General features: G+C 57.1%; 1 protein-coding gene across 1 annotated transcript; it reads left to right on the top strand.

Annotated features, from left to right (window-relative positions):
- The first annotated feature begins 13,697 nt into the window (after positions 1–13,697).
- Positions 13,698–24,144, top strand: TMEM179 (transmembrane protein 179). Its single transcript, XM_059058866.2, has 4 exons — positions 13,698–14,154; positions 18,474–18,611; positions 20,330–20,408; positions 21,804–24,144. The coding sequence occupies exons 1-4, from the start codon at positions 13,721–13,723 to the stop codon at positions 21,981–21,983; spliced, it is 831 nt and encodes a 276-aa protein (XP_058914849.2). The 5' UTR covers positions 13,698–13,720; the 3' UTR covers positions 21,984–24,144.
- Positions 24,145–24,588: the final 444 nt, after the last annotated feature.

Genomic DNA, 24,588 nt, shown 5'->3' on the forward strand with positions numbered 1-24,588 from the left:
AAAAACTATCAGGGCTTCCCTGGTGGCGCAGTGGTTGGGAGTCCGCCTGCCGATGCAGGGGACACGGGTTCGTGCCCCTGTCCGGGAGGATCCCACGTGCCACAGAGCGGCTGGGCCCGTGAGCCATGGCTGCTGAGCCTGCGTGTCCGGAGCCTGCACGTCCGGAACCCGTGCTCCGCAACGGGAGAGGCCACAACAGTGAGAGGCCCACGTACCGCAAAAAAACCCCCCCAAAACCCAAACTATCAAAAGTGCCAACAGAAGGTAAGTAATAAAATTCCGAGCAAAATATTTAAAAGATGCTGAGGAGGGTATTTCTAATTGGCAAATAGAAAAACTCATAAAGAATACATGAGAGCCATCAACTGCAATATGGTGAAACAGGCAAAGCAAAAAGGAATTTATAAATCCAGAATCCTGGTGGAAGATCTTTGCCCTTCCAGCTCTGTGTCCTCCAGAGGTGGTGGTGGTGGTGTCTGATGGGGGTGTTCCTTCCAGAGTCTTCCATTTACAATTCTCCCCCTTTAAAGAGCTCTCAGGTGTGCCTTGACCCTGTATGAATTTCTTGACTCTCCCACCCAGGCCCCAGCCAGCTCTCCTGGATCTTTCTGGACCCCAGTCGGATCAACGGCTTCCTCTGGCCCAGCATGGCCTATGGCTTGGGCACCTACATTACCTACGCCTCATTTAGTTAGAAGTCTGTCCCCCCATCTTCCGGTCTGGGGGCCCTGGAGGGGAGACCAGTGCTTCATTCAGGGCCGTAATGGAGCAGGTGCCCAGGAATGGTCCACGTAGCGGGAGGGAGGGACCCGTAAGTCAATGTCATCCTGAGAACAGCTCCGGGTAGTGGCCCTGCGCCTGCACACAGCTGGCCTGGGGTGGGGAGATATTGCCCCAGTTTGCAGATGAAGATGCAAAGGCTGCAGGCCCGGGATGAGGCTGGAGGGAGGCTGGGCTCGCCTTCTCCACGCCACTCTCCTGACCGGAGGCAGTGCACAGGCTCTGCCCTGAGGACGCTGGTGAGAGCTGGCGCCAGTTGTCAGGCCTTGAACGAAGCCACCGCGTTTAACTCCGGGGTGACTGCCTTGAACTCCCGCAGTGTTCCTTCAGTCGCCAGTAGCATGAGATACCTGTGGGCCAGAGCGGGACAGACGGATGTGAACATGGGCAGCTGGCAGTCTGCGTCCTCCCTGAGGGACAGTGGGCTGGCCTGCAGCCCCTCCTTCTGGGTACACAGATCTCACACATGTATCCAACACATAGCCAGACTTTTTAGTTACAAAAATGCACAACACTGTACACGTTATTTTGCAACTGGATTTTTTTTGTTTATTAAAAAAAATTATTATTTAAAAAAAAATTTATTTTTGGATGCGTTGGGTCTTTGTCGCCGCAAGCAGGCTTTCTCTAGTTGTGGCGAGTGGGGGCTACTCTTCGTTGCAGTGCACGGGCTTCTCATTGCGGTGGCTTCTCTTGTTGTGGAGCACGGGCTCTAGGCGCGCGGGCTTCGGCAGTTGTGGCTCGTGGGCTGTAGTGCACAGGCTCAGTAGTTGTGGCGCACCGGCTTTGTTGCTCCGCGGCAAGTGGGATCTTCCCGGATCGGGGCACGAACCCGTGTCCCCTGCATTGGCAGGTGGACTCTTAACCACTGCACCACCAGGGAAGCCGCCTGCAATTGGATTTTGTTTTTGCAATTGTTTTTTAAAATTTAACTCTGTGACGGTTAAGCCTTCAGGCCAAAGCCCACAGCCCTGACTCCGTCTGTCTCATGGTGTGTACTTTCCCGTCACAAGGAGGCACCGGAATGTATTGCTGCCTCTCCCTGGTCTGCAAACACTCTGCTTGTTTCCGTGTTTGGCGGCACAGAGCGTTGTAATAAACATTCATGTACATATGTCCTCATAAGAGGAAGCGCAGGGGGCTGGGGCGGGGTGGTGAGAAGACCGCTCAGATGGTGGCTTCCCAGCTTTGCCGCCAGAGACCAGCAGCTCCCCGTCCCCATCCGCTTCCAGGCTTGGACACGCCAGCATCCCGCAGCACCGCCTCCAGCCACCAAACCAACACGACTGACCTTTTACTGCTTTGGCATTTGATTTTTTTTTCACTTTAGGCAAAGTCTTTATTTTTATTTTTTTTGCGGTACGCGGGCCTCTCACTGCTGTGGCCTCTCCCGTCGCGGAGCACAGGCTCCGGACGCGCAGGCTCAGCGGCCATGGCTCACGGGCCCAGCCGCTCCGCGGCACGTGGGATCTTCCCGGACCGGGGCACGAACCCGCGTCCCCCGCATCGGCAGGCGGACTCTCAACCACTGAGCCACCAGGGAAGCGCCCGGTCACGCTTTTTGACTTCAGACTTCTCCTTGCCAGAATTATGTCGGCATGCAACACCAACATTTCCTCTATCGTCTTCATCTACGACAGCAGCTCCTACGTCGATGAAGTGTTTTGCAGCCGAGCCAGAACGCGGAGCTACCCTCACCCAGCAGCCAGAAGCAAGAGCTATCTGGATGTCGGTTTTCCCAGGCGCTTTCTCCATAGGTGGCACTGGGTAATCACAGGTGCTGTACAGGTCCTACAGCCCGCGGCGCCCGGACCCCGTGGTCGGCAAGGTGGCGCGCTCCGAGCGCCGGGCAAAGCGGGGTGGCGCGCCGCGCTCCTCCGCAGGCCGGGCCGCTTGCCGGGGGAGATGACTTGTGCCTCTTGAGGGCAGGGGATGGCAGGGCCGAGCGTGGGCGCAAGAGGGGGGAGGGGGAAAAGAGAGTGATGTTTGCTTTTTGTTGTCATTTGCAGCTCCTCACTATTAGAGAGCGCGGGCATCTTTTCGCGTCCACGCTTACGTTTCCACTTCCGTGAACCCTCGGCTTATCCCTCATCTCTTCGGTTTGTGGGAGCTCTCGGTACAGGTGCGGAATCAAACCGCCCGTTTCCACGGGCTGCACGCGTTTTCTGTCGCAATCGGAAAGACAGCTCTGAAAGCTACAGGTCCCGGCGTTTGTCTTTTGACTCAATACTATATATTTAAAACATACGACTGTAATATTTTTCTATTTAATATGTATAGAAAACAGAAAAATATTAAAACATATGAAATAGAAATATTAAATATTAAGCAGAAAATATTTAAAAAATACGAATAGGTTTTCTTTTGCCGCAGAGGATTTAAAATTTTCATACGGTTGAATCTTTCTGTCTTCGTTTTTCTTGTTGTTGGACTTACCTGTCTTGCCTGGAAGTGTCACCCTCAGCTGAAATTATGCAAATAGAGTCTTACTTTTTTTTTTTTTTCCTTTCTTTCTTTCTTTCTTTTTTTGGCCATGCCCTATGGCATGTGGGATCTTTGTTCCCCCGACCAGGGATTGAGCCCGCGCCCCCTGCGTTGGAAGCAGGGAGTCGTAACCACCGGGCCACCAGGGAAGTCCCCCATCTCTTTTCCTATTAGATGTTTCTTCTTTGTTTTGCATTTTGGTCCTTTAAAGCATTCTGCGCTTGTTTTCCTACCGGTGTGAGGGAGGGGTCAAGTGCGTTCTCCTTCCTGTGTCTGGTCGGCTGTGACGACATTATTGTGAAGTGAGCCCCCTGCTCTCCCAACCCCAGAGGGACAGGTCACTTTTTCCCCCGCCAGGTCCCCATGTACTTGCATTGGTTTCTGGTCCCTCTTGCCCGTTTTCCTGGTTATGTCCTACGCGGCACCTGTTTGTCTATAGGTTATAGCACAGCTTCATGAAAGCCTTCACATGCTGCAGAAGCTTCTGGCAATCACTGCCTATTCATTCTTTGTAATTAAACTTCAAAGTAAAAAATAGGAGTTGGGTGGGGGAGATGATGCGCCTGCAGGTTTGTCTGGGAAGGACTGGCCTTCCGTTGCAGAGAGACGGCTCGTCCAGAAGCTTGGCGTTTCCCTCCGTGCCTCCAGCCTCATTTTCTGTCCTCTAGTGACGTGGATGGCCCTTCCTCTAGACCACGAGCTACTCCTGTCCGGTCTTGTCTAGGTCAGGGCTTTCGCAGCCCGGGGCCAGCTGGTCACTGGTTCCCGGGATGCTGGGAAGAGCCACGTGGGCCCCGCAGGACCGAGGTGCCTGCTGGTGGCCACCAGATGCCGCCCCCCCCTCGGCCAGTTTGAGGGCAGTTGAAGGTGGAGACCACCTCCTCCGAGGTTTCAACGCCTCCGGGGAGGGGCCCGTGTCCAGTGACTGGCCGATTTGGGCGTCCAAAGGCCCAGCCCCTGGCCCTGATTTGGGACACTTCTGGAGGGCCACCGCTGCGGGGCTGGCTAGCTCTCTGTTGTGTCGGCGTCGCTGAGCAGCTTCTCCAGGCCCAGCCCTGCTGCTCGGGGTCACTCACAGGTGTTTTCCCAGGAGGCCCCTCCCCGGTCCCCCAAGCCCTCCTGCCAACAGACAAGACGTTTATTCTCGCGCAGTTCTGCAGGCTGGGGGTCGAGGTCAAGGTGCCCGCAGGGCTGGTCCTTCTCAGGCTGTGCGGGAGAACTCTCTCCGTGTCTCTCTCCTGGGCCTGGGGTTGCTGCTGTCGCTGGCCTGGCCTTTTTGGCTCGTGGAAGCGTCACTCTGACCTCGGCCTCTGTCTTCGCAGGTCTCTCCCTGTGTGCGTGTCTGTCTCCAAATGTCCCCGTTTAATAGGGACACAGTCATCGTGGCTCAGGGCCACCCTGGTGACCTCTTTTTAACTTGATCACTGCTGTAAAGGTCCCACCTCTAAGTAAGGTCACATTCCGAGACCCCGGGGGGAAGGTTAGGACCCTGACATATCTTTCTGGGGCTCAGTCTCCAACACTGCTTGATGATGCAGCGGTCTCTGCCTTGCAAGAGAACCCACGGCCCTCCCTGGAGGGGTCTGCCTTATCCCCTCCCCCACCACCCCGCGCTGCCCATGGGACAATGACATGTGAAGTCACGGTATTAGCTGCTGCTGGGGGAAGCGAGCCTGCCCCAGAGGACCCACAGGACCTAAGAACATGCCTCTGCACCAGGCAGGGACATGTGCGGGGCTGCGCCAGGGTGCTGGGCGAGGCGGGGGGGCCGGCAGAGTGTGAAGTTGGGTCCGAAGGAGTTTATAGAAAAGGGAGGACGCTCCCGGAAAGCAGGATTGAGCTCTGGACAGGGCCCCTGGGAGGCGTGCTAACTTGTTCCTCGAGGGTGTCCGTGCCCGCTCCCTGCATCCTGTGAACGGGCGCCCTTCCATGGAAGGACCTGGAGACGGGGACACGATCCCGGGTTATCCAGGTGGCCTGGTGCCATCACGGAGGAACTTTTCCGGCCTCAGAGCACCAGAGAGACGGCAGTGTGGCAAGGACTTGACCCCTTTGCTGGCTGTGAGGATGGAGCTGGGGGGCTGTGGACCAAGGACTGTGGGGAACCTCCAGAACCCCAGAAAGGCAAGGAAAGGGCTTGAGTGGCAATGCTCCCTGAGGCTGGAACGCCCACCAGAGGCCCGTGTTCTAAGGGCTCGGCTGCACTGGACCCTCCAGTTACCAGAGCAGCAGGGCCAGGCTGGGGAGGGGCCCCAGCATCGCTGAGAAGCTCAGGGGGGCTCCTCTGTAGGCCCGGGGTGGCAGTGGCAGCTGCTGTCACAGGACCATCTCCCTGCTGGCAGCGGGGCTGATGGGGTCCCCAAGTGAGACAGACCAGGTGGCAGCACCCGCTTGTCAGAGGCAAGGTTGGCTCAGGTACATAACCAGCAGCAAAGTCACAGTGGGAGCCGGGCATCCTGATGGCAGAGAGCAAGGGAGGTGGATGCTCCTCTCAACGTCCGCGAGGGACCGACTAGTCACTCACTCTGCACTCCAGACCATCGTAAAGAGTGAATAGGGGACGTCCCTGAGGGCAGCCCCTCCCCACATGAGATGCCATGACCCCCTGCCCGGTTTCCAGGCCTGAGCTGGGTTTCAGCACCGACAGCCCCAGCTGGAGGACGGGAAGGGGGCAGAGAGGAGGACAGGCCACGCGGAGACTCGTGTTTGACGTGCTGCCCCGCCCCTCCCGGGGGGGTCTCAGCCAGTTATTCAGGTAACTGGCTCAATGGTGAGGGAGGCAGCCCTACATCTCCAGGCACAGGGTCTGAGCTGAGATTAATCTGCAGGGCTGGGGAGACGGATTTGTCTCGGCCTTCTTGTTAGAGCAGGGGCCCAGCTAACAAGTGGTGTTTGGGGCTCACAATGAGATCTCAAATGTGTAAAAGGTTGGAAATGGGTAAACATTGTTGGGAGAATGTACCCTTTGGTGCCTTGGAGGGAAAGGCAATTCGGAGCCTCTGGAAGTGACCCCCACCCCCCAAGACCAATCTCAGATCCTGGGCGGAACAGCAGAGATGAGAACCACCCTTGAAGACCTGAAGGATGCGGGCTGGGGTCCCCAACGTCCCCATGGAAATCCCCCTGAATAAGCCGATGGGTTCTGGAGGATGACAAATGAAACCACATGGAAATTTGAACCACAGCCCCATCTGGATGTGGCGTCTCTGTCAGAGCAGAGTGACGTGCCCCCCGGTACAGGGCATCCGGCCACTGATCTGGTGAGTATATTCCTTTCCATCCCCACCGGAGAAGGTTTGCATTCACGTGGGAGGAACAGCAGTGTGCTTTGCAGTCTCGCCCAGGGCTGTGCCAACTCTCCTGTCTTCTGTCATCACGTAGCCGAAGGGCCTGAATCATCTGGACAAACTTCACACCCTGGCGAGGTCCACCGTGTCAGTGACCGCGTTATCTGTCGGAAGGAGCAGGCAGTGACGAGTGTGCTGGAGGCCTGGGGAGGACGCCTGAGCTGTGCAGGACTCAGGGGCCCACCGCATCAGTATCCTTGTAGGGTTTCAGTGGTCTACAGCACGCCGGAGCATCCTCTGTGAAGCAAAGAACAGACCACCACATCTGACACCTGCCACCACTGAGGAGGGGGAGGGACAATGCTCAGAGACCTCTTTGGGTCTGAGGCTCACATATCCCACCCTTGGGGGCCCTGCTCTGACTCATTTACCGAGGCACATGGAAGACCACCACCTTTGACTGGGTCCCGGAGCAGGAAAGACCCTGTAGAAGTTCTAAGCTGGATACAAGTAGCCCCTGTGTTTGGGCCGTACAAATGGGCACGTCTCATGCCTATAGTATGAGAGGTATTTATGGGGGGAAAGGATGTTATGTGGAGTTTATAAGCCCCAGTAGGTTCATCAATGTAGACCCTAAGGTTCTGGAGCAAGGGCCCGCCATCCACACGGGAGAATTGAATACCATTCATGCAACAGCTCCTGACTTGCCACTGGCCTTGGTGTAGACAGAGGGCCTAACCACGGGGCATCAGCTGACCACACAGCCAACACTGACTAACATGAGCTGGATTCTGTCTGACCCACTATATCACAAGGTCATGCCCACCCAGCGGCAGTCCACCAGAGCTTGGAGACTGGTATATTTCACTCAGGAGCAGTCACGGTGAAAGTCACAGGTGAGATGCACAGGCGGGATTCTGTGGGCACCTACCTGGGAACTCACAAGAGGAAGGTTTGTGGGACAAACTATAGCCCCACCTCTGAGTCTGGCCCTGAAGGAGAGGTGAGGGGAAACCTTCAGGGGAGCAGAGGTTTAGAGAAGCTCGGGGTCTATACATAACACATAGGGCTGGGCTGCGGTGACTGCTGTGGTCAGGGGCTCACACCACTTCTTGACAGACGGACCTGCTAATGGACCACAACTGTGACTCTAGAAATTGCTCTCTGCCATGGGAAGCGGCTTCACCCAAGACAATTCATCCCTGCCAGGGCTGCGTGCCTTGACTTGGTCTCCATGGCTCAGCTTGGGACACGTCAACCAACGCTCAGAAGTTTCTGTGGGATTGGCTGAGGCCTCCGTTACAGCTGCATCTTGGGTCACAAATCAAGCCTTGGAAAATTTAAGAAAATTGAAATCATATCAAGCATCTTTTCTAATTGCTACGCTATGAGATTGGAAATCAATTACAAGAAAAAACTGTAAAAAACACAAATACATGGAGGCTATCAGTGTGCTTCTAAATAACCAAGAGATCATTGAAGAAATCAAAGAAGAAATAAAAACATACATAGAAACAAATGACAATGAAAACACGACGACCCAAAACCTATGGGACACAGCAAAAGCAGTTCTAAGAGGGAAGTTTATAGCAATTCAATCTCACCTCAAGAAACAAGAAAAAACTCAAGTAAACAATCTAACCCTACACTTAAAACAACTAGAGAAAGAAGAACAAAGAAATTCCAAAGTCAGTAGAAGGAAAGAAATCATAAAGATCAGAGCAGAAATAAATGAAATAGAAATGAAGAAACCAATAGCAAAGATCAATAAAACTAAAAGCTGGTTCTTTGAGAAGATAAACAAAATTGACAAATCCTTAGCCAGACTCATCAAGAAAAAAAGGGAGAGGATGCAAATCAGTAAAATTAGAAATGAAAAAGGAGAAATCACAACTGACACTGCAGAAATACAAAGGATTATAAGAGACTACTACAAACAACTATATGCCAATAAAATGGACCACCATGAAGAAATGGACAAATTCTTGGAAAGCTACAATTTTCCAAGGCTGAACCAGGAAGAATTAGAAAATATAAACAGACTTATCACAAGTGATGAAATTGAAACCGTAATTAAAAATCTTCCAACAAACAAAAGTCCAGGACCAGACGGCTTCACAGGTGAATTCTATCAAACATTTAGAGAAGGGCTAACACTGATCTTTCTCAAACTCTTCCAAAACATTGCAGAGGGAGAAACACTCCCAAATTCATTCTATAAAGCCACCATCACCCTGATACCAAAACCAGAAAAAGATATCACAAAAAAAGAAAATTATAGACCAATATCACTGATGAACATAGATGCAAAAATCTTGAACAAAATACTAGCAAACAGAATCCAACAGCACTTAAAAGGATCATACACCATGTTCAAGTGGGATTTATCCCAGGGATGCAAGGATCTTTTAATATACGCAAATGAATCAATGTGATACACCATATTAACAAATTGAAGAATAGAAACCATATGATCATCTCAACAGATGCAGAAAAAGCTTTTGACAAAATTCAACACCGATTTATGATAAAAACTCTCCAGAAAGTGGGCATAGAGGGAACCTACCTCAACATAATAAAGGCCATATATGACAAACCCACAGCAAACATCATTCTCAATGGTGAAAAACTGAAAGCATTTCCTCTGAGATCAGGAACAAGACAAGGATGTCCACTCTCACCACTATTATTCAACATAGTTTTGGAAGTCCTAGCCATGGCAATCAGAGAAGAAAAAGAAATAAAAGGAATACAAATTGGAAAAGAAGTAAAACTGTCACTATTTGCCAATAACATGATACTATACATAGAAAATCCTAACGATGCCACCAGAAAACTACTAGAGCTAATCAATGAATTTGGTAAGGTTGCAGGATACAAAATTAACGCACAGAAATCTCTGGCATTCCTATACACCAACAATGAAAAATCAGAAAGAGAAATTAAGGAAATACTCCCATTTACAAATGCAACAAAAAGAATAAAATACCTGGGAATAAAGCTGCCTAAGGAGGCAAAAGACCTGTACTCAGAAAACTATAAGGCACTGATGAAAGAAATCAAAGATGACATAAACCAATGGAGAAATATACCATGATCTTGAATTGGAAGAATCAATATTGTGAAAATGATTATACTACCCAAAGCAATCTACAGATTCAATGCAATCGCTATCAAACTACCAATGGCATTCTTCACAGAATTAGAACAAAAAAAATCTTACAATTCGTATGGAAACACGGAAGACCCCAAATAGCCACAGCAATCTTGAGAAAGAAAAACAGAGTTGGAGAAATCAGTCTCCCCAACTTCAAACTATACCACAAAGCTACAGTAATCAAGACAGTATGGTACTGGCACAGAAACAGAAATATAGGTAAATGGTACAGGATAGAAAGCCCAGAGATAAACCCATGCACATTTGGGCACCTACTTTATGACAAAGGAGGCAAGAACATACAATGGAGAAAAGACAGCCTCTTCAATAAATGGTGCTGGGAAAACTGGACAGCCACATGTAAAAGAATGAAATTAGAACACTGCCTAACACCATACAGAAAAATAAACTCCAAATGGATTAAAGACTTAAATGTAAGCCCAGACAGTATAAAACTTTTAGAGGAAAACATAGGAAAAACACTCTTGGACATAAACCACAGAAAGATCTTTTTTGACCCACCTTCTAGAGTAACAGAAATAAAAACAAAAATAAACAAATGGGACTTAATTAAATTTAAAAGTTTTTGCACAGCAAAGGAAACCATAAACAAGACAAAAAGGCAACCCTAAGAATGGGAGAAAATATTTGCAAATGAGACAATAGACAAAAGATTAATCTCCCAAATATACAAACAGCTCATGGAGCTCAATATCACAAAAACAAACAATCCAATTAAAAAATGGATGGAAGACCTAAATAGACATTTCACCAAGGAAGACATACAGATGGCCAAGAGACACATGAAAAGATGCTCAACATCACTAATTATTAGAGAACGACAATGAGGTATCACCTCACGCCAGTCAGAATTGCCATTATCAAAAAAGCTAGAAACAATAAATGCTTTAAATGGTGTGGTGAAAAGGGAACCCTCCAACACTGTTGGTGAGAATGTAAATTGGTACAACCACTATGGAAAACAGTGTCGATGTTCCTTAAAAAACTAAAAATAGAACTACCATACGACCCAGCAATCCCACTACTGGGCATATACCCTGAGAAAACCATAATTCAAAAAGAGACATGCACCACAATGTTCATTGCAGCACTATTCACAACAGCCAGGACATGGAACCAACCTAAATGTCCATCGACAGATGAATGGATAAAAAAGATGTGGCACATATATACAATGGAATATTACTCAGCCATAATAAGAAAGAAAATTGAGTTATTTGTAGTGAGGTGGATGGACCCAGAGTCTGTCATACAGAGTGAAGTAAGTCAGAAAGAGAAAAACAAATACCATATGCTAACGCATATATATGGAATCTAAAAAAAACAACAAAAAAAATGGTACTGATGAACCTAGTTGCAGGGCAGGGCTAAAGATGTAGACATAGAGAATGGACTTGAGGACATGGGGTGGGAGAGCAAAGCTGGGGTGAAATGAGAGTAGCATCGACATATATGCACTACCGAATGTAAAATAGTTGGCTGGTGGGAAGCAGCCGCATAGCACAGGGAGATTGGCTCGGTGCTCTGTGACCACCTAGAGGGGTGGGATAGGGAGGGTGGGAGGGAGGTTCAAGAGGGAGGGGCTATGGGGACATGTGTATGAATGTGGTTGATTCACTTTGTTGTGCAACAGAAACTAACACGGTGTTGTGAAGCAATTATAGTCCAATAAAGATCTCTTAAAAAATGGTAGATATTTAATATTTTTTTCCAATTTATTCTGTAGTTCTCCCTTTGTGCCACTTGCCTCTCAATTGTCATGGTCTCTTTTGTTTTGGCCTAACCCTTAAAGTGTAAGACCCCCAGATGTGTTCAAATTAGTCAGTCCACTGGATAATGATTGGATGGGATTTCAACTCTTGTCCAAGTTTGGGGGGGCACTGAATTTCCTGAGCAGGCTCCCTTTGGTTGAAACGGGGAACTCAACAGTAGCAGAAACCCCATGTGTATTCTCCAAGGGAAGGGTTGCTGTCCCAGACCCACGGCTGCTCTTCAATGTGTGCTTTAAAGTGACTGCAAAGTGAATGTGCTACGCACAGAAGACAAATTACAAATAGGACCAGCATAGGAAAAGATGCTCAACCTCACGACGATGAGGGAAACCCAAGGTTACGCGTCAGTGAAGACTGATAGAATTTAAAAACACCTGATTTTCTCAGTTTTGGAGAGGGTGTCTGCAGCATGGACAAGAAGGTAAGTTGGGGGCTTCCCTGGTGGCGCAGTGGTTAAGAATCTGCCTGCCAACTCAGGGGACACGGGTTCGAGCCCTGGTCCGGGAAGATCCCACGTGCCGCGGAGCAAGTAAGCCCGTGCTCCACAACTACTGAGCCTGAGCTCTAGAGCCCGCGAGCCACAACTACTGAAGCCCGCGCACCTAGAGCCCGTGTTCCGCAACAAGAGAAGCCACCGCAACGAGAAGCCTGCGCTCCGCAACGAAGAGTAGCCCCCGCTCGTCACAACTAGAGAAAGCCCATGTGCAGCAACAAAGACCCAATGCAACCAAAAATAAATAAATAGATAAATTTATATATATATAAAAGAAGGTAAGTTGGTACAACATTTCAAGAGACCAGTTTAGCGATTTCTGTCAACTCTTAAAAGGTGCATACCACCTGACCCAGCAGTTCCGCTCCTAAGAATTTCTCCTTTAGGAAATACCTGTACAAGTGCACAAGCATGTGTGCACAAGGAAGCTCACGCAACAGTATTTGAACTATAGCAAAAACGGAAGACATTCACCAGCTACCCAAAGAGGGATAGTTATGCAAATCGTGGAATCTTCATGATTATGGACTTCTACGCAGTTATTAAGAAGAATGAAGCAGACCTCTATGTGTGGGCAGGGAATAACGTCCGTGACATACTGCTGCATGAAGGAATCAACCTGCAGAATGGTGCGTATAGTATGAAGCACTCGTGTAAATTGTGGGTGTGGGTGTTTATGTGCTTAGCAAAATGTCTGGAAAAGTAGAAGTCAGACTGTGAAGAATGGTCACCCCAGTCACGTGGCCAGGTGGGGGTGGGGAGGACACGGAGGAGACATTGTCTTTTTATTTTACACACATCTATGTGGCTTGACTCTTAAAATGAGCATATATCACTTTGGCAATACAACAAAAAGGTTTTCTTAGCGCTTGCAACAAAAACGCTGATGTAATTTTAAACCACTTGGCAGTTTCTTTTAGGAGGAGGCTTCCTCAGTCTGGGAATTGGACTAAATGTGACTTAGTCTTAAAGGGACCTAGAAAAGGCATTAATTCCATTAATTAATGCATCAGCAGATTCCATCTCGGGAAAGGCTGTCTTAATGAGGTGCCTGGGGCATCCATTATTTATCTTACAAATACCAACTCAGGGCTCTGCTTGTGTCAGGCAGTGTGAGAGATGTCTCTTCTGAGGGTGCTGCGCTGGAGACGCACAGACAGCTAACAGACCCACTCTGTCCTCTCGGCACCCACCTCTCCGTGGACGACCCCTGTGCCGTTTCCTCGACCCCAGATCCTGCCCTCTCCGGCCCACTTCCCATATGCTTGGTGCGCTCCAGGACCCCGAAAAAGAGTCATTCCCGTCCGGACTGCAAACCTCACCCCCACCCCTCACTATGGGCATCTTGGATCCGCCCCTGTGAACCACTCTCTCCTTCCCTCCTTTCCTTAACGCCAGTGGGGCAACTGGGGACCTGGGAACCGTCCTACGTGAGGCCCACACGGGTAGCTCCTGGTACCAGAGTCGGGTCTCGGTGAGCCGACACAGCAAGCCTCCCATCCCCTCTCCTGGTTTCCGTTCCGCTTCTGCGTCGGTACCCCCGTTCTCCAGCGGGGCCCCCACTCTCTCGCACTGTCCCCTGCGCCCCCTTCCCGCGCCGCGAGCCCGCCGGTAGCTGTCCGTGGTGCTGACCGCCGGGCGAGGCCCGCGCTCGGCCGCTGCGCACGCGTCCTGGGCGGGGCGCGCAGGACCCGCCGGCGCCGCCACTGCGCAGCCTCCCGCGCGGATGCGGCCTGGCCTGCGCGCGGCGCCCGGAGACTCCCGCGGCCTCGCCTCCCGGCCTGCGCCCCTCGTCCGCGTCGCCAGCCAGCCCCGCGGGCTCCTCCGGCCGCTTCCCGGCCCGCCCGGCCCCGCCATGGCGCTCAACAACTTCCTCTTCGCGCAGTGCGTCTGCTACTCGCTGGCCTTTCTGTTCAGCTTCGTGGTGGTGGTGCCGCTGTCCGAGAACGGCCACGACTTCCGCGGCCGCTGCCTGCTCTTCACCGAGGGCATGTGGCTGAGCGCCAACCTGACGGTGCAGGCGCGCGAGCGCTTCACGGTGCAGGAGTGGGGCCCGCCGGCCGCCTGCCGCTTCAGCCTGCTGGCCGGCCTCCTCTCGCTGTTGCTCGCCGCGGCGCACGCCTGGCGCACGCTCTTCTTCCTCTGCAAGGGACACGAGGGGTAAGTGGGGGCCTCGCAGCTGCCCTGCACCGGCAGACGCAGCCCTTACCCCTGGCACGGCCCTCTGCCTTGCCCGCAGCGCCCCGGGCTCTCCCCTGACAAGGCGGAGCGTGAGCCCCTGCATCTCCCCATGGTCTCGGGGGCCCGAAAATATCAACCGTCGGCCCTCACCACTTCCACGGAAACTGCCCTTTGTCCCCGCGCAGAACCGAGGGACCATGGCGTTCTCCGTACCAGGCCAGTACTTCCCTCTCCAAGTGCGCATCGCTGTCCACACCCCGGGGTGCAAATGTTGCATCGTCATCTTGGAGCCGATTTGGGCCTCCCGCTCTGGCCCGGCGGGGCCCACACCCGTCAGCACCGCGGACAGCTCCCAACCCGGTTTGGGCCTGCTCCCAGCTCCGGGTGGGTGGGGAGGGACCAGGCAGGCAGGGGGCCGACCGGCCAAACAGGGGATCCTCCCCTCGTTCCCATCCTCCTGGGAAGGAAAGCCGGAGGGAAGCCCCTCGAGGCCCACCGCCGTCGCACACGCCTCGGCTGGGGGATGCGAGAGAGGGAGAGCAGCAGGTGCGTGAGGCCCCGCTAGCCTCCCTTCCCCCGGCCTCCATTTTTCTCTTCACCTTTTCCTGTCCTGGCTCTGTTTTGTGAGAGAGTGGGAGGTGGCTCCCTGGACTGGGGTTCTCAGCCAGTAACACCCCCTGGGCCTCTACCCCTGTGGGACCCTGTGTGGCCCGCCCCGCCTGTGCCCAGGCTGTGGATCCCTGCGCCCTGGAGCGGCCAGGTCTCCTGCAGAGGTCCCGGGAGGCCACTCTGCCTGTTGCCTGCCCTCCCGTCTACGTGGGAAGTCCACGCCTTCTCCCAAACTCTGCCCCCACCCTCACCCCCATCCATCACCTGTTGGCAGCTTTTAGTGGCTTTTCGCTTCTTTCGGGGAGGTTGGGCCCTGAGGTTGTGAGTGGGCAGGGACTCCTGAGAGCTCTCAGCTTGGCTTTGGCATGGAGAGAGGGGCTGGAGAGAGGAAGGGGGGTCTGCAGGTTGAAGAGGAAAGGGACAGCCGAGGCTGGGGGGAGAGGGGTGAAATCCCAGCAACCCACGTGTATGAGTTTCCAGGGGCTGCTGTAACAAAGCACCACAAACTGGGGCTTAAGACAATTTATTCTCTTACACTTCTGGAGGCCGGAAGCCCCCAATTAAGATGTTGTCAGGGTTGCTTCCCTCTGGGGGATTAATATCCTCCAGGCCTCTTCCTAGCTCCTGGTGGCCGCTGCAACCCCTGATGTCCCTTGGCTTAGGCCTTTGTCACTCCAATCTCTGTCTCCCTCTCCACATGGCCTCTTCTCTCTTCCCTTCTTTTATAAGGATGCTAGTCATTGGATTTCGGGCCCACCCTAAATCCAGGATGACCTCATCCTGAGGTCTTTAGCTTAATGACACCCACAAAGACCCTATTTCCAAATAAGGTCACGTTCACAGGTACTGGGGGTGCAGATGTGGGCATACGTTGTCAAGGGACGTAGTTCAACCCAGTGCACGAAAGTTCTGCCTTCGGGGTCTGCAGAAGCCACGTGTCAGCCCAGGGCGTCCTGCAGGTACCGTGTGTGGGTGGGAGCTCTTCCCAGGCTGAGCCCAGGCCAGTCCCAGGGGGGCGCCTGCCCTGCTCCTCCTTCTCCTCCACCCGCACGGGTGTCCCGAGGAGGCTTTTTGAGACGCCATCTGCACCTGCGGTGCCAAGCCCACGTGGTACCCAGTCGGAGTCTCCAGCGCAGCTTGGGGCGGGACAAGCATCTCTGATTACGAGACGGGGTCTGAGGAAGAGGATGGGTGGTCAGCAGGCGGGGTAGGTTGAGGTCCCTTCAGCCTGGGAAGCTGAGGGCAGAGGGGGCACAGGCCGGGTGGGGGCCACGGCTCGGTCATCAGCTCACGTCCAGGGTTCCAGCTTGTCCCTACAAGACAGGTGACCTCAAGGCATTCAGGCTCTACCCGGCGAGGACAGGTAAGCCGCTCTCTAGGTGGGGCCCAGCCCCCCGTGGCTCTGAGTGGTGGGAGATTTCAGAGGCACCGCCAGAGGCTGGGAGCTAAGAGCCCAGAGCCTGCACGTAAGGAATCCTGGTCACGCAGGACTGCCTGTTTCACACAAGCTGGGCGGCAAAGCTGGGAGCCTAGGGACGGCTTCTGTCTTTCGTCCTCTCATAGAAGGTGTCCCTCAGCTCTGTGAAACCATCCCCACCCCCATTTTAAAGACGGAAAACGGAGCCTTGGGAGTGTACATCCCTCTCCCTGTGCTCTTTCATGGGGCCCGGCCCCTGAGGACAGGGGGAACCTGTGCGCCCATGGAGGTGGCCTGCTTGGAGGAACGTTTAGGGCCCTCTGTCCCTTTGCGTCAGTCCTAGGGGCTCATCTGTCCTACCGCCGATGGCCTCGCCCATGGCCGCCAAGGCTGGGCCAGGCTTCTCTGCTCCAGGGACGTCTGTGGCAGAAGGTCCTCCGCAGCCATCAGGAATTCCGGCCCAAGGCCACATGTCCTGCAGCCTGCTCCCGCCCTGTCCGCCACACAAGCCAGTTGGCAGCTGGTCAGCTGTGATGACATCTGTCACAGGTGTCATCTTGCTGCTTGGTTCGGGTTGTAGGAGCAGGTCAGGGCTCTTGTGGATGTCCAGGCCATGGCTCTGCACCCGAGGGGAGGCTGGGCTGGCTGAACCCACGGCGCACACGAACCTTGTTCACCCGTGTGTGCTCGGGGCTGAGCACGGGGCATATGGCGCTCAGGAGTCACCACATTAGTGATCGTGGGGCGAATGACAGAAAGATTCCTGCCCCCTGAGGTTTGCTGCTTCACAGCGACTCACGGGCCCTGATGCCTTTGCAGAGTCACAATCTGACCAAGGGTCAGCCCTCTGGGCTCGCTGTGTCAGCCAGGTCTGGCCCTGTGGGGAGGCCGGGTCTGCCCCCTCCAGCCCCGGGCAGGACGGTCAGCTGAGGGCCGCCAGTGCCGGCAGGAATTGTAGGACCGCTACCCTTTGATCTGTGCGAGGGGCTCACGGCTGCGTCGCGAGCTTGTGGTCAGACGCGGTGCCCGTGGTGCCAGCTCCCTCCTTGGGCAGCGAGTGTCTCTGTGCCAGCTGGGGAGCCCTGATGGCCTGTGCCCAGGGGTGTGAAGGGTAAGGGGCAGCTTTTTGTACAGGGGGTGTCATCCTGGTCGCTGGCTGGGGGAGGGAGTGAGCGGGCCAGTGGCACCTGTGGCTTCCCGGCCCCTGGCTGAGCGGAGGGTGAGTCTTGGGCCTGGGGGCCGGGCAGCTTTGCTGGTCCAGGTGGCAGCGGTTTGTGATTGACGGCCGGGGAGCGCTGGGTTAAAACAACCCATCTGCCTGCCCACACGTGTCCCTCAGCCTGCGAATCGCTCCCAGGGCTTCTCAGGATAGCTGTCACCATGGAGATGGCACATCCAGGCAGGGCACCCTGAGAGGTAGCGGAGAGAGATGCAGTTAACCCTGTGAGTGCTGGGCTCCCGTTCCTGACCGCTGCCCCGGCCCGTCCTTGGGAGGAGGGGGTGGGAGTCGTGTTGTGAGCTCTGGGGGGCCGGGGCCAAGTGAGGCTCTCACACACCCGATTCTTCAAAAAATCTGTAAAGCCAGAGCAGATGCCAAGGAAATGACCAGAAGCCGATGGGAAGGGTAAGAGGAGGCTGCTGGCTGGCAGGGCCCCAGCACAGGCCCTTCCCTGTCTCGTGGGATGGAGACCCCAAACTGTGCCCATTTAAGAGGGATGCGGCTGGAGTGTCGGTGGGTTCTGCTCTCAGAGACTGTGCTGTAAATCGCGCTCAGAGGCGGGAAGGGGCCGCCTCTTGGCCTTGCAGGGTTTCAGTGGAGAAATCGGAGCAGGGTCGCGGAGCCCTGTGCAGGTGCGGGCCAGCCGCACTGAGGACTGCGTGGGTACACGGCCCCGGTGGGTGCCCGCGTGGGTGACGCACCTCGAAAGGCTGTCTGACCTTGTCAGCACGGGTGCTGGTTCTGCTGCTTCGGAACCGGGCGGCCTCGGGTTTGCATGGTGGCCGTGATCCTGCTATAACGTGGCCCCCACTCCCGGGCTTTGGGAGGACGGGCTGGGCAGCTCTGGCCGGCGCGTGGGCCTGTGGGGTGAGGAAAGCTGCCGGAGGGGAAGCGACCTCTGGTCACCCCACTGGCCCTACCCCGTCATCTGGGGCCCAGACCCCAGCTGGGCACCCGCGGGTCGGGGGCTGCCTTCCGTCTGCCGACTGGCCCGCAGGGGTGCTGTGGAGACCGGGGGTGGTGCGGTGACCGCCCCTCCCGCCCTCGCCGCAGCTCCTTCCTCTACGCCTTCCTGAACCTGCTGGTCAGCGCCTTCGTCGTCTTCCTGGTCTTCATTGCCAGCACCCTCGTGAGCGTGGGCTTCACCATGTGGTGTGACGCTGTCACTGAGAAGGGCGCCGTGCCCCACAGGTGTGTGCCCTGGGCCCCGCCCGCCGCTCCCGGGGTCGCCGTCTTCCTGCACGAGCCCCACCCCGAGCCCGCAGCTTTGCTCGTCTCGCCTGTTCCCCCGCCTGTGCACACCTGGCCGCCCCTGCCCTGGGGCCCGTACCCCCTTCTCAGTTCGGGGAGCCCACAACAGCTCCACACAAGAGCAGGGGCCCCACAAACCCTGGGCGTGGATCCGGGTCTGGGGGGTGATGGAGGCCCAGGAGGTCGGAGGTTCCGGCTTCCCTGTCACTGCTGGCACGTGGTTGGGTGACGGGGCACCCCGTGGGGGGGGCTCCAGGTCCCGGAAGGCCCTGGAGAGCCGGCCCTGTGCTGCCGTTGGGGGCAGAGGCCTGGGCCCAGGTGTGGTAATACGGAGGATGTGGGATCTGAGGATGGAGGGGGTGGGGACGGTGAGGGACGGGAGTGCAAGTTTCTGGCGGGAGGGCGTCGGGGCCAGAGGCCTTCGGGGCTGGGACGGATGCTCTGGGCCGTGAGCCAGGGGCCGTCTCTGGCTTGGGGGCGGCCCAAGGTGGAGCGTGGTGACTGCCTGACCCCCAGCAAAGGGCTGCCCGCGGCCCAGCCCTAAGGGGGCATTGTCCAGGGCCCCGGGCCATTCCCCTGGAAAGGCAGGGACCGTTGGGTTACCTCTTCCAGAGACTCCAGATTCTTTCTTTAAGAAAAATCAGATCTGGAACCTTAAAGTATAGAATGGACAAAAGATCCAAAGTGGCCGGGGGCAGGGGGCCTCTACCTGCTTATCCTGCACGTTTACCTTGGGGGGGGGGCTCCCCGGGGTGCCTCTGTAGCAGCTTGGGACACACAACAGAGGAAAGTTCAGGCACCTTGGGTGGGTGGCTCTTTTGGGGTCCCCACCAGGGCAGCCCCTCTGCGGGCCGGGGTCTTGCCCATGCTGAGCTGCGCCCTGCCTGATGCGCCCCCGGCCACCCGCTTCCTCACGCCCCCCGGCCCCCGGAGCCCTCGGAGCAGGGTCAGGCCCCTGGGTATGGCCTTGGGCTCCTCCAGACAGAGTTTCTTCACCCTCACAAACCCCATCCTCCAGCCCCTCCCAGGGCGCGCCTGGGCCTCTGGGCCCCCTTCTTCCAGGCAGCGCGCTCCCGTTAAGGTGTCCTGACATCTCGGGATGCCACGGGCCCCTGAGCCCAGGCCTAGTTCACTGCAGGCTGCTGAGGCTGGCCTGGCCCAGCCTGTCTACAGACAGGGAGCTCATGCAGGTCGCTGGCGCCTTGTAGTTCGCCCTGCCGGTCCCCGCTGGTTGCGCTGGCCTGTGCTGCCAGCTCCAGGAGGTGAGGGGTGAGCGGGGCAGGCGGGTGGGGTCGCCACCGTGGATGCCCGCGGCGCTTCAGCCGGGCTACTATGTAGCTCAGTCCGGGGACCAAGGAGCTAGAAGCAGCAGCCCTGCACCCCTGCTTCTGAGGCCCCTGGCTCTGCAGTGCTGCGGAGCTGTGGCGGCCGAGGCTGGGGTCTTCAGGAGAGTGACGGACGGGCAGCGCTGGCGGCCCCCGCTGTCCAGCGCCAGATGGGGGCCAGGTCTGCGGGTTCCCTGCCCCACCAGTGGGGCCCCGCCCCACCTGTCTGCCGCACCTGGGGGACAGCCCCTCGCCGTGTGGGGGTGATGCTCTGCTCCTCCCCGTGCTTGGGCCCCCAGCAGTCCCCATCCGCCCTGTGTCTTGCCACTTTAGCTGCGAAGAGCTCCAGGACATCGACTTGGAACTGAACGTGGACAACTCTGCCTTCTACGATCAGTTCGCCATCGCCCAGGTGGGTGGAGCTGCCTGGGCAGGAGGGAGGCGTGCATTGTTGGGCGGGGGGCCACAGCCCATCCCCTCCCCCCACCCGGGGCAGGAGACACACTCGTGGTCAAGGACGGTGCCAGGCAGAGGAGACGGAGCTGAGTGAGCCCTGTACTGGGGGAGCAGTCGGGAAGTCTTCCCAGCAGACGGCTGCATCTCGGAGACTGAGAGGGTGTTTGCAGGGCGTGGGGAGGGGTGGGCTGTGGGGCGTCCTAGGAGGGGGAAACAGCACGAGCTAAGTGCAGAAGCGGGGGTGGCGGCCTGGGGAGTGAGGGGGTGGCCCTGTGCCGGGTGGTGCTGGCAAGGAAGCCGGGCGTCCTCCTGGGTCTGCGGTGCCGGGGCCGGGAGTCTGGATTCTGGTCCTGGCACCAAGTGGGCCCTCACATGGACGCTTGAGGGCTCCCAGTTGAGTCCCCAGAGAGGGATGCCCAGGCAGTCCGAGGAAGGCTGGCCCGGGAGGGGATCCACCCCTGCGTTTGGAGGAGCCCCCCAGCCGCTGTCAGGGAGACCCTTCTCCTCCAGCCCTGCCCTTGTATCGGCTTCGCCCCCTGCCCTCCAGGCGACCACGGGGCAACTCTGGGGACCCTGTCAGCTGGAACACAGGCGTGTGGGGACATGTGGTCAGAGAGGGCCCGTCCCTCCCAATCTGCATCTGACCCTGACGAGGACCCTGATGTCGGGGGTGATGGGCCCCCCCCGGGCAGAGGGTGGGTCCTTTCAGCACAGGGCACGGCTCGCCAGCCTGCAGGTCCACCTCTGGACCCGCATCGGCCAGTGGCCGATCTGAGGACTCTTTCCATGGCGAGGAGCCCTGTGGAGGGTGCTGGACGTTGCGTGGGTCCGGCTGGGATGAGCTGAGCCTGCCAGAGGCACCTTCCCGCGAATTTAGTGGGAAATGCTGCGGCCTGAATTTACGGAATTTATGCTGATCAGATCAAGGAAGGTACAGGCTAAGTCTGATGGCAAACATCCTCAATTGAGTCCGTTTAATTGCAGCTGGAGGCTTGGTTCTCATTAAACTGTTTCCCCTTCAACTGTTGGGAAACGGCAGATAAAGGTCAATTTGTTCCGGCGATTGGAAGAGGCTCCATTAGGGATGAAACGAGCTCCCTTGGAGCCGAGCGGCCCCAGCCCCTCCCGGGCCCTGGCAGGGTGCGAACGTGGGCAGAGTTCCAAAGCGTTTGCACAGCCTGGGGGCCGGGAGGGCCGCCAGATGCCGGGGGTGGCATCCCCGTCCTGTCCTGTCCTGTCCTGTCCCCGCAGCACCTCGTTCCTTCCCCAGCGGGTCCGTCCTTCTCCCGGGGCTCCGGGTGCTGGCCACTGGGTCTGGCCGGCCCCTCACCCCGCCCTCTGCCCCCCGCAGTTCGGCCTCTGGGCCTCGTGGCTGGCCTGGCTGGCCATCACCGTCCTGGCCTTCCTGAAAGTCTACCGCAACGCCCGCCAGGAGGACCTGCTGGACAAGCTGGTCCACGAGAAGGAGCTGCTGCTGGCCAGGCCGGCGCCGCACGCCGCCTTCCAGGGCGAGAAGAGCGCCGTGATCTAGGCCTGGCCCCGGCCGCCCCGGCCAGGGCACATGGCTCCGCCCGGCCCCCCGCATGCCTCCCCTCGGCACCGCGTGTCCTGAGCGACCCCCTCACCAGGTGCCCCGTTCCCAGCCTGAGCGGCGTGCCAGCCGACGGGGGTGGGAGGGCCTCCCCCAGGTGCCACGCGGGGGCAACGGGCCCGTCTCCGTGTCCGCCTGGAGGGACGCCCTCCGGCCTGCGGGCTGGCTGTGGTCCCCGTACTCCCCGGGCCCCGGCTGGATGCCGTCTGCGTGATTTCCTGCCAGGTTCCGTGGCAGCAGCCCGAGTCCCCAGCGTGACCCCACCGGCCCGCGGTGGTCACACGTCCTTCTTGTCACTTGCTCCTGAGCCGCGTGGGGACAGGAACGCCACCACCTGCGAGAAAGAGCCGAGTGTGGGACGGAGCCGCCCTCTGGCCCCGGGTGGCCCCCACCCAGGGCTGAGTCCAATCTGCTGTGGCTCCAGAGCCCCTGGGTCCAGACCAGTCTCAGCGCAAGAAGCACAGGGACAGGGGGCTGGGCCTGGGGTCAGGTGGTGGCTTCGCAGGCGTCCTGGGGACTTGCCTGGGGAGGCCCAGGGGCCCCCGTGCGGGCTGGGCCTGAGCTTGGGGGGCGGAGACGTGGACTCCAGATGTGGAGGTGCCATTTCGCAGGGGAGCCGGGGGGGCCAGGGGCCACCGCGGGTGTCTGTGTGCATGTGAGGCGCGTGAGGGTGTGCGTGCGCGTGTGATGTGGGTGCACGTGTGGTCAGCGTGTGTGCACGAGAGTGCGCACACGGGCCTGCACGGCGAGGTGCGAGCGTGTGTGCACGTGGGTGTGAGTGTGCAGGTGAGCGTGCCCGTGCACAGGTGTGTGGGAGCGTGCGGGTGTGGGTGGAGACCTGAGCGGGCAGCCGTCTGCAACCCCATCCCCGGGTGCCCCCAGGGCCCCTTGCACCCCAGAGGAGGGGGCTGCCTTCTCAACTCAGGAGGCCCGGAGGGCACGGTGCTGCGCCCTCGGCAGCAGGTCGGGGAGCTGGGACCCTGGAGCTCGGAGACGAGCCACCGGGGGGCTGCTTGGCTGTGGACGCCCCTCCTCTCGGGGCTCCCCGGCTTCCGCACCCTGTCCTCCGTGTCCTGCCCGGGATTGGGGTGCCCGAGGTGTAAGCACGCCCCGCCCCTCCCCTGAGCTTAGTCAATAGTTTCCTAGTCTGGCCCGCCTGTAGTTTGCCCCCCACCCTCCAGGGGAAGGTGAGCCCCCAGCTCCCCACGTCCAGGGCTCTCACCACCAGTGGGTGGTTCAGTCTCCCAAAAAGCGGAGCAACGGGGCGTCCAGAGGCCACGGATCTGGGCCTGGGTCAAGGTGCCAGGTGTGGCGGGCAGCCCGGGCCCGGGAAGCGAGGCTGCAGGTCACTTGTCATCGGACGCTGCTCAGCTGGCCCCTTTCGGGAGTGGGGGCTTGGGACCAGGGTGACTGAGGTTGCTGGCATCTCAGATGCTCTGGCCCCAGGCCTGGCTGAGAGCTTTGGCAAGAGCAGCAGGGCCCTTTGGGAGGTGTTTTGACAGAACCTGAGGCCCCGGGGGGATGCGCCCGCCCTGGTCCGCTGGCCGTGGGGACCCCGTCTGGCCCTGGAGAGCTCCTGGTCTCCAGCAGGAGGTGGGGTAGCTCTGCCTTGTCCCCCATCAGGTAGCAGCCGTCTGGGCCCTGGGGGGAGGAGCAGGGCCAGGATGTGGGCTTCTGGAGCCCAAGGGTCTGCTGCGGATTTGACACTTGTGGATGGCCTGGCGCTGATCTGAGCAGCACCTTGGTCAGGCTAGCAGAGGCCTGCGGGCACTTACGGGGCCACCTGCAGAGCGGGACCGTTGCTGACACGCTGGCTGGCTGCACTGGCACCCCCAGACATCCCCACCCCGGGGGCTTCTGGGAAAGGCACAGCCGGCCCCGGGGAGGGGGTACTGGGACAGGAGCCGCGCGCCCTTTCAGTGGGCAGGGGACAGACCCCCCGGGCTGGACAGGAGGGGTGGCCGTGCCTCTGAGGCTCCTGAGGTGGGTCCACCCGATTGCTTCCATGATGCCTTGCTTCTCCCCACTGCTGTTTGATAACGGACATCCTGTTTTACTTCTACTTCTGGCTTAACTGAAAGTAAAGATTCTTAAACTTAAATGTATCCATCTATTTCTCAAGTCAAAATAGAAACAAAAATACCTGACCCTCTAAAGCGGACAAGGAGGAATCTCTTTGCCCGTCTGTCTTTTCTTTTTTTGCGGTACGCGGGTCTCTCACTGCCGTGGCCTCTCCCGTTGCGGAGCACAGGCTCCGGATGCGCAGGCTCAGTGGCCGTGGCTCACGGGCCCAGCCGCTCCGCGGCACGTGGGATCCTCCCGGACCGGGGCACGAACCCGCGTCCCCTGCATCGCCAGGCGGACTCTCAACCACTGCGCCACCAGGGAAGCCCTGCCCGTCTGCCTTTTCTCCATCTCCAGTTTGCCTTTTTTCCATTATTCTATCTGCTTTCGATTTAAGACTTAAATCACTGCACTCCGTGTTTGCTCCTGGAGTTCCCGAAACTTACTAGGAACTGCGAGTTGGTCCCCCTCCCCTACGGTG

Source organism: Kogia breviceps, chromosome 3, assembly GCF_026419965.1.
Source record: "Kogia breviceps isolate mKogBre1 chromosome 3, mKogBre1 haplotype 1, whole genome shotgun sequence".
Classification (NCBI taxonomy): Eukaryota; Metazoa; Chordata; class Mammalia; order Artiodactyla; family Physeteridae; genus Kogia; species Kogia breviceps.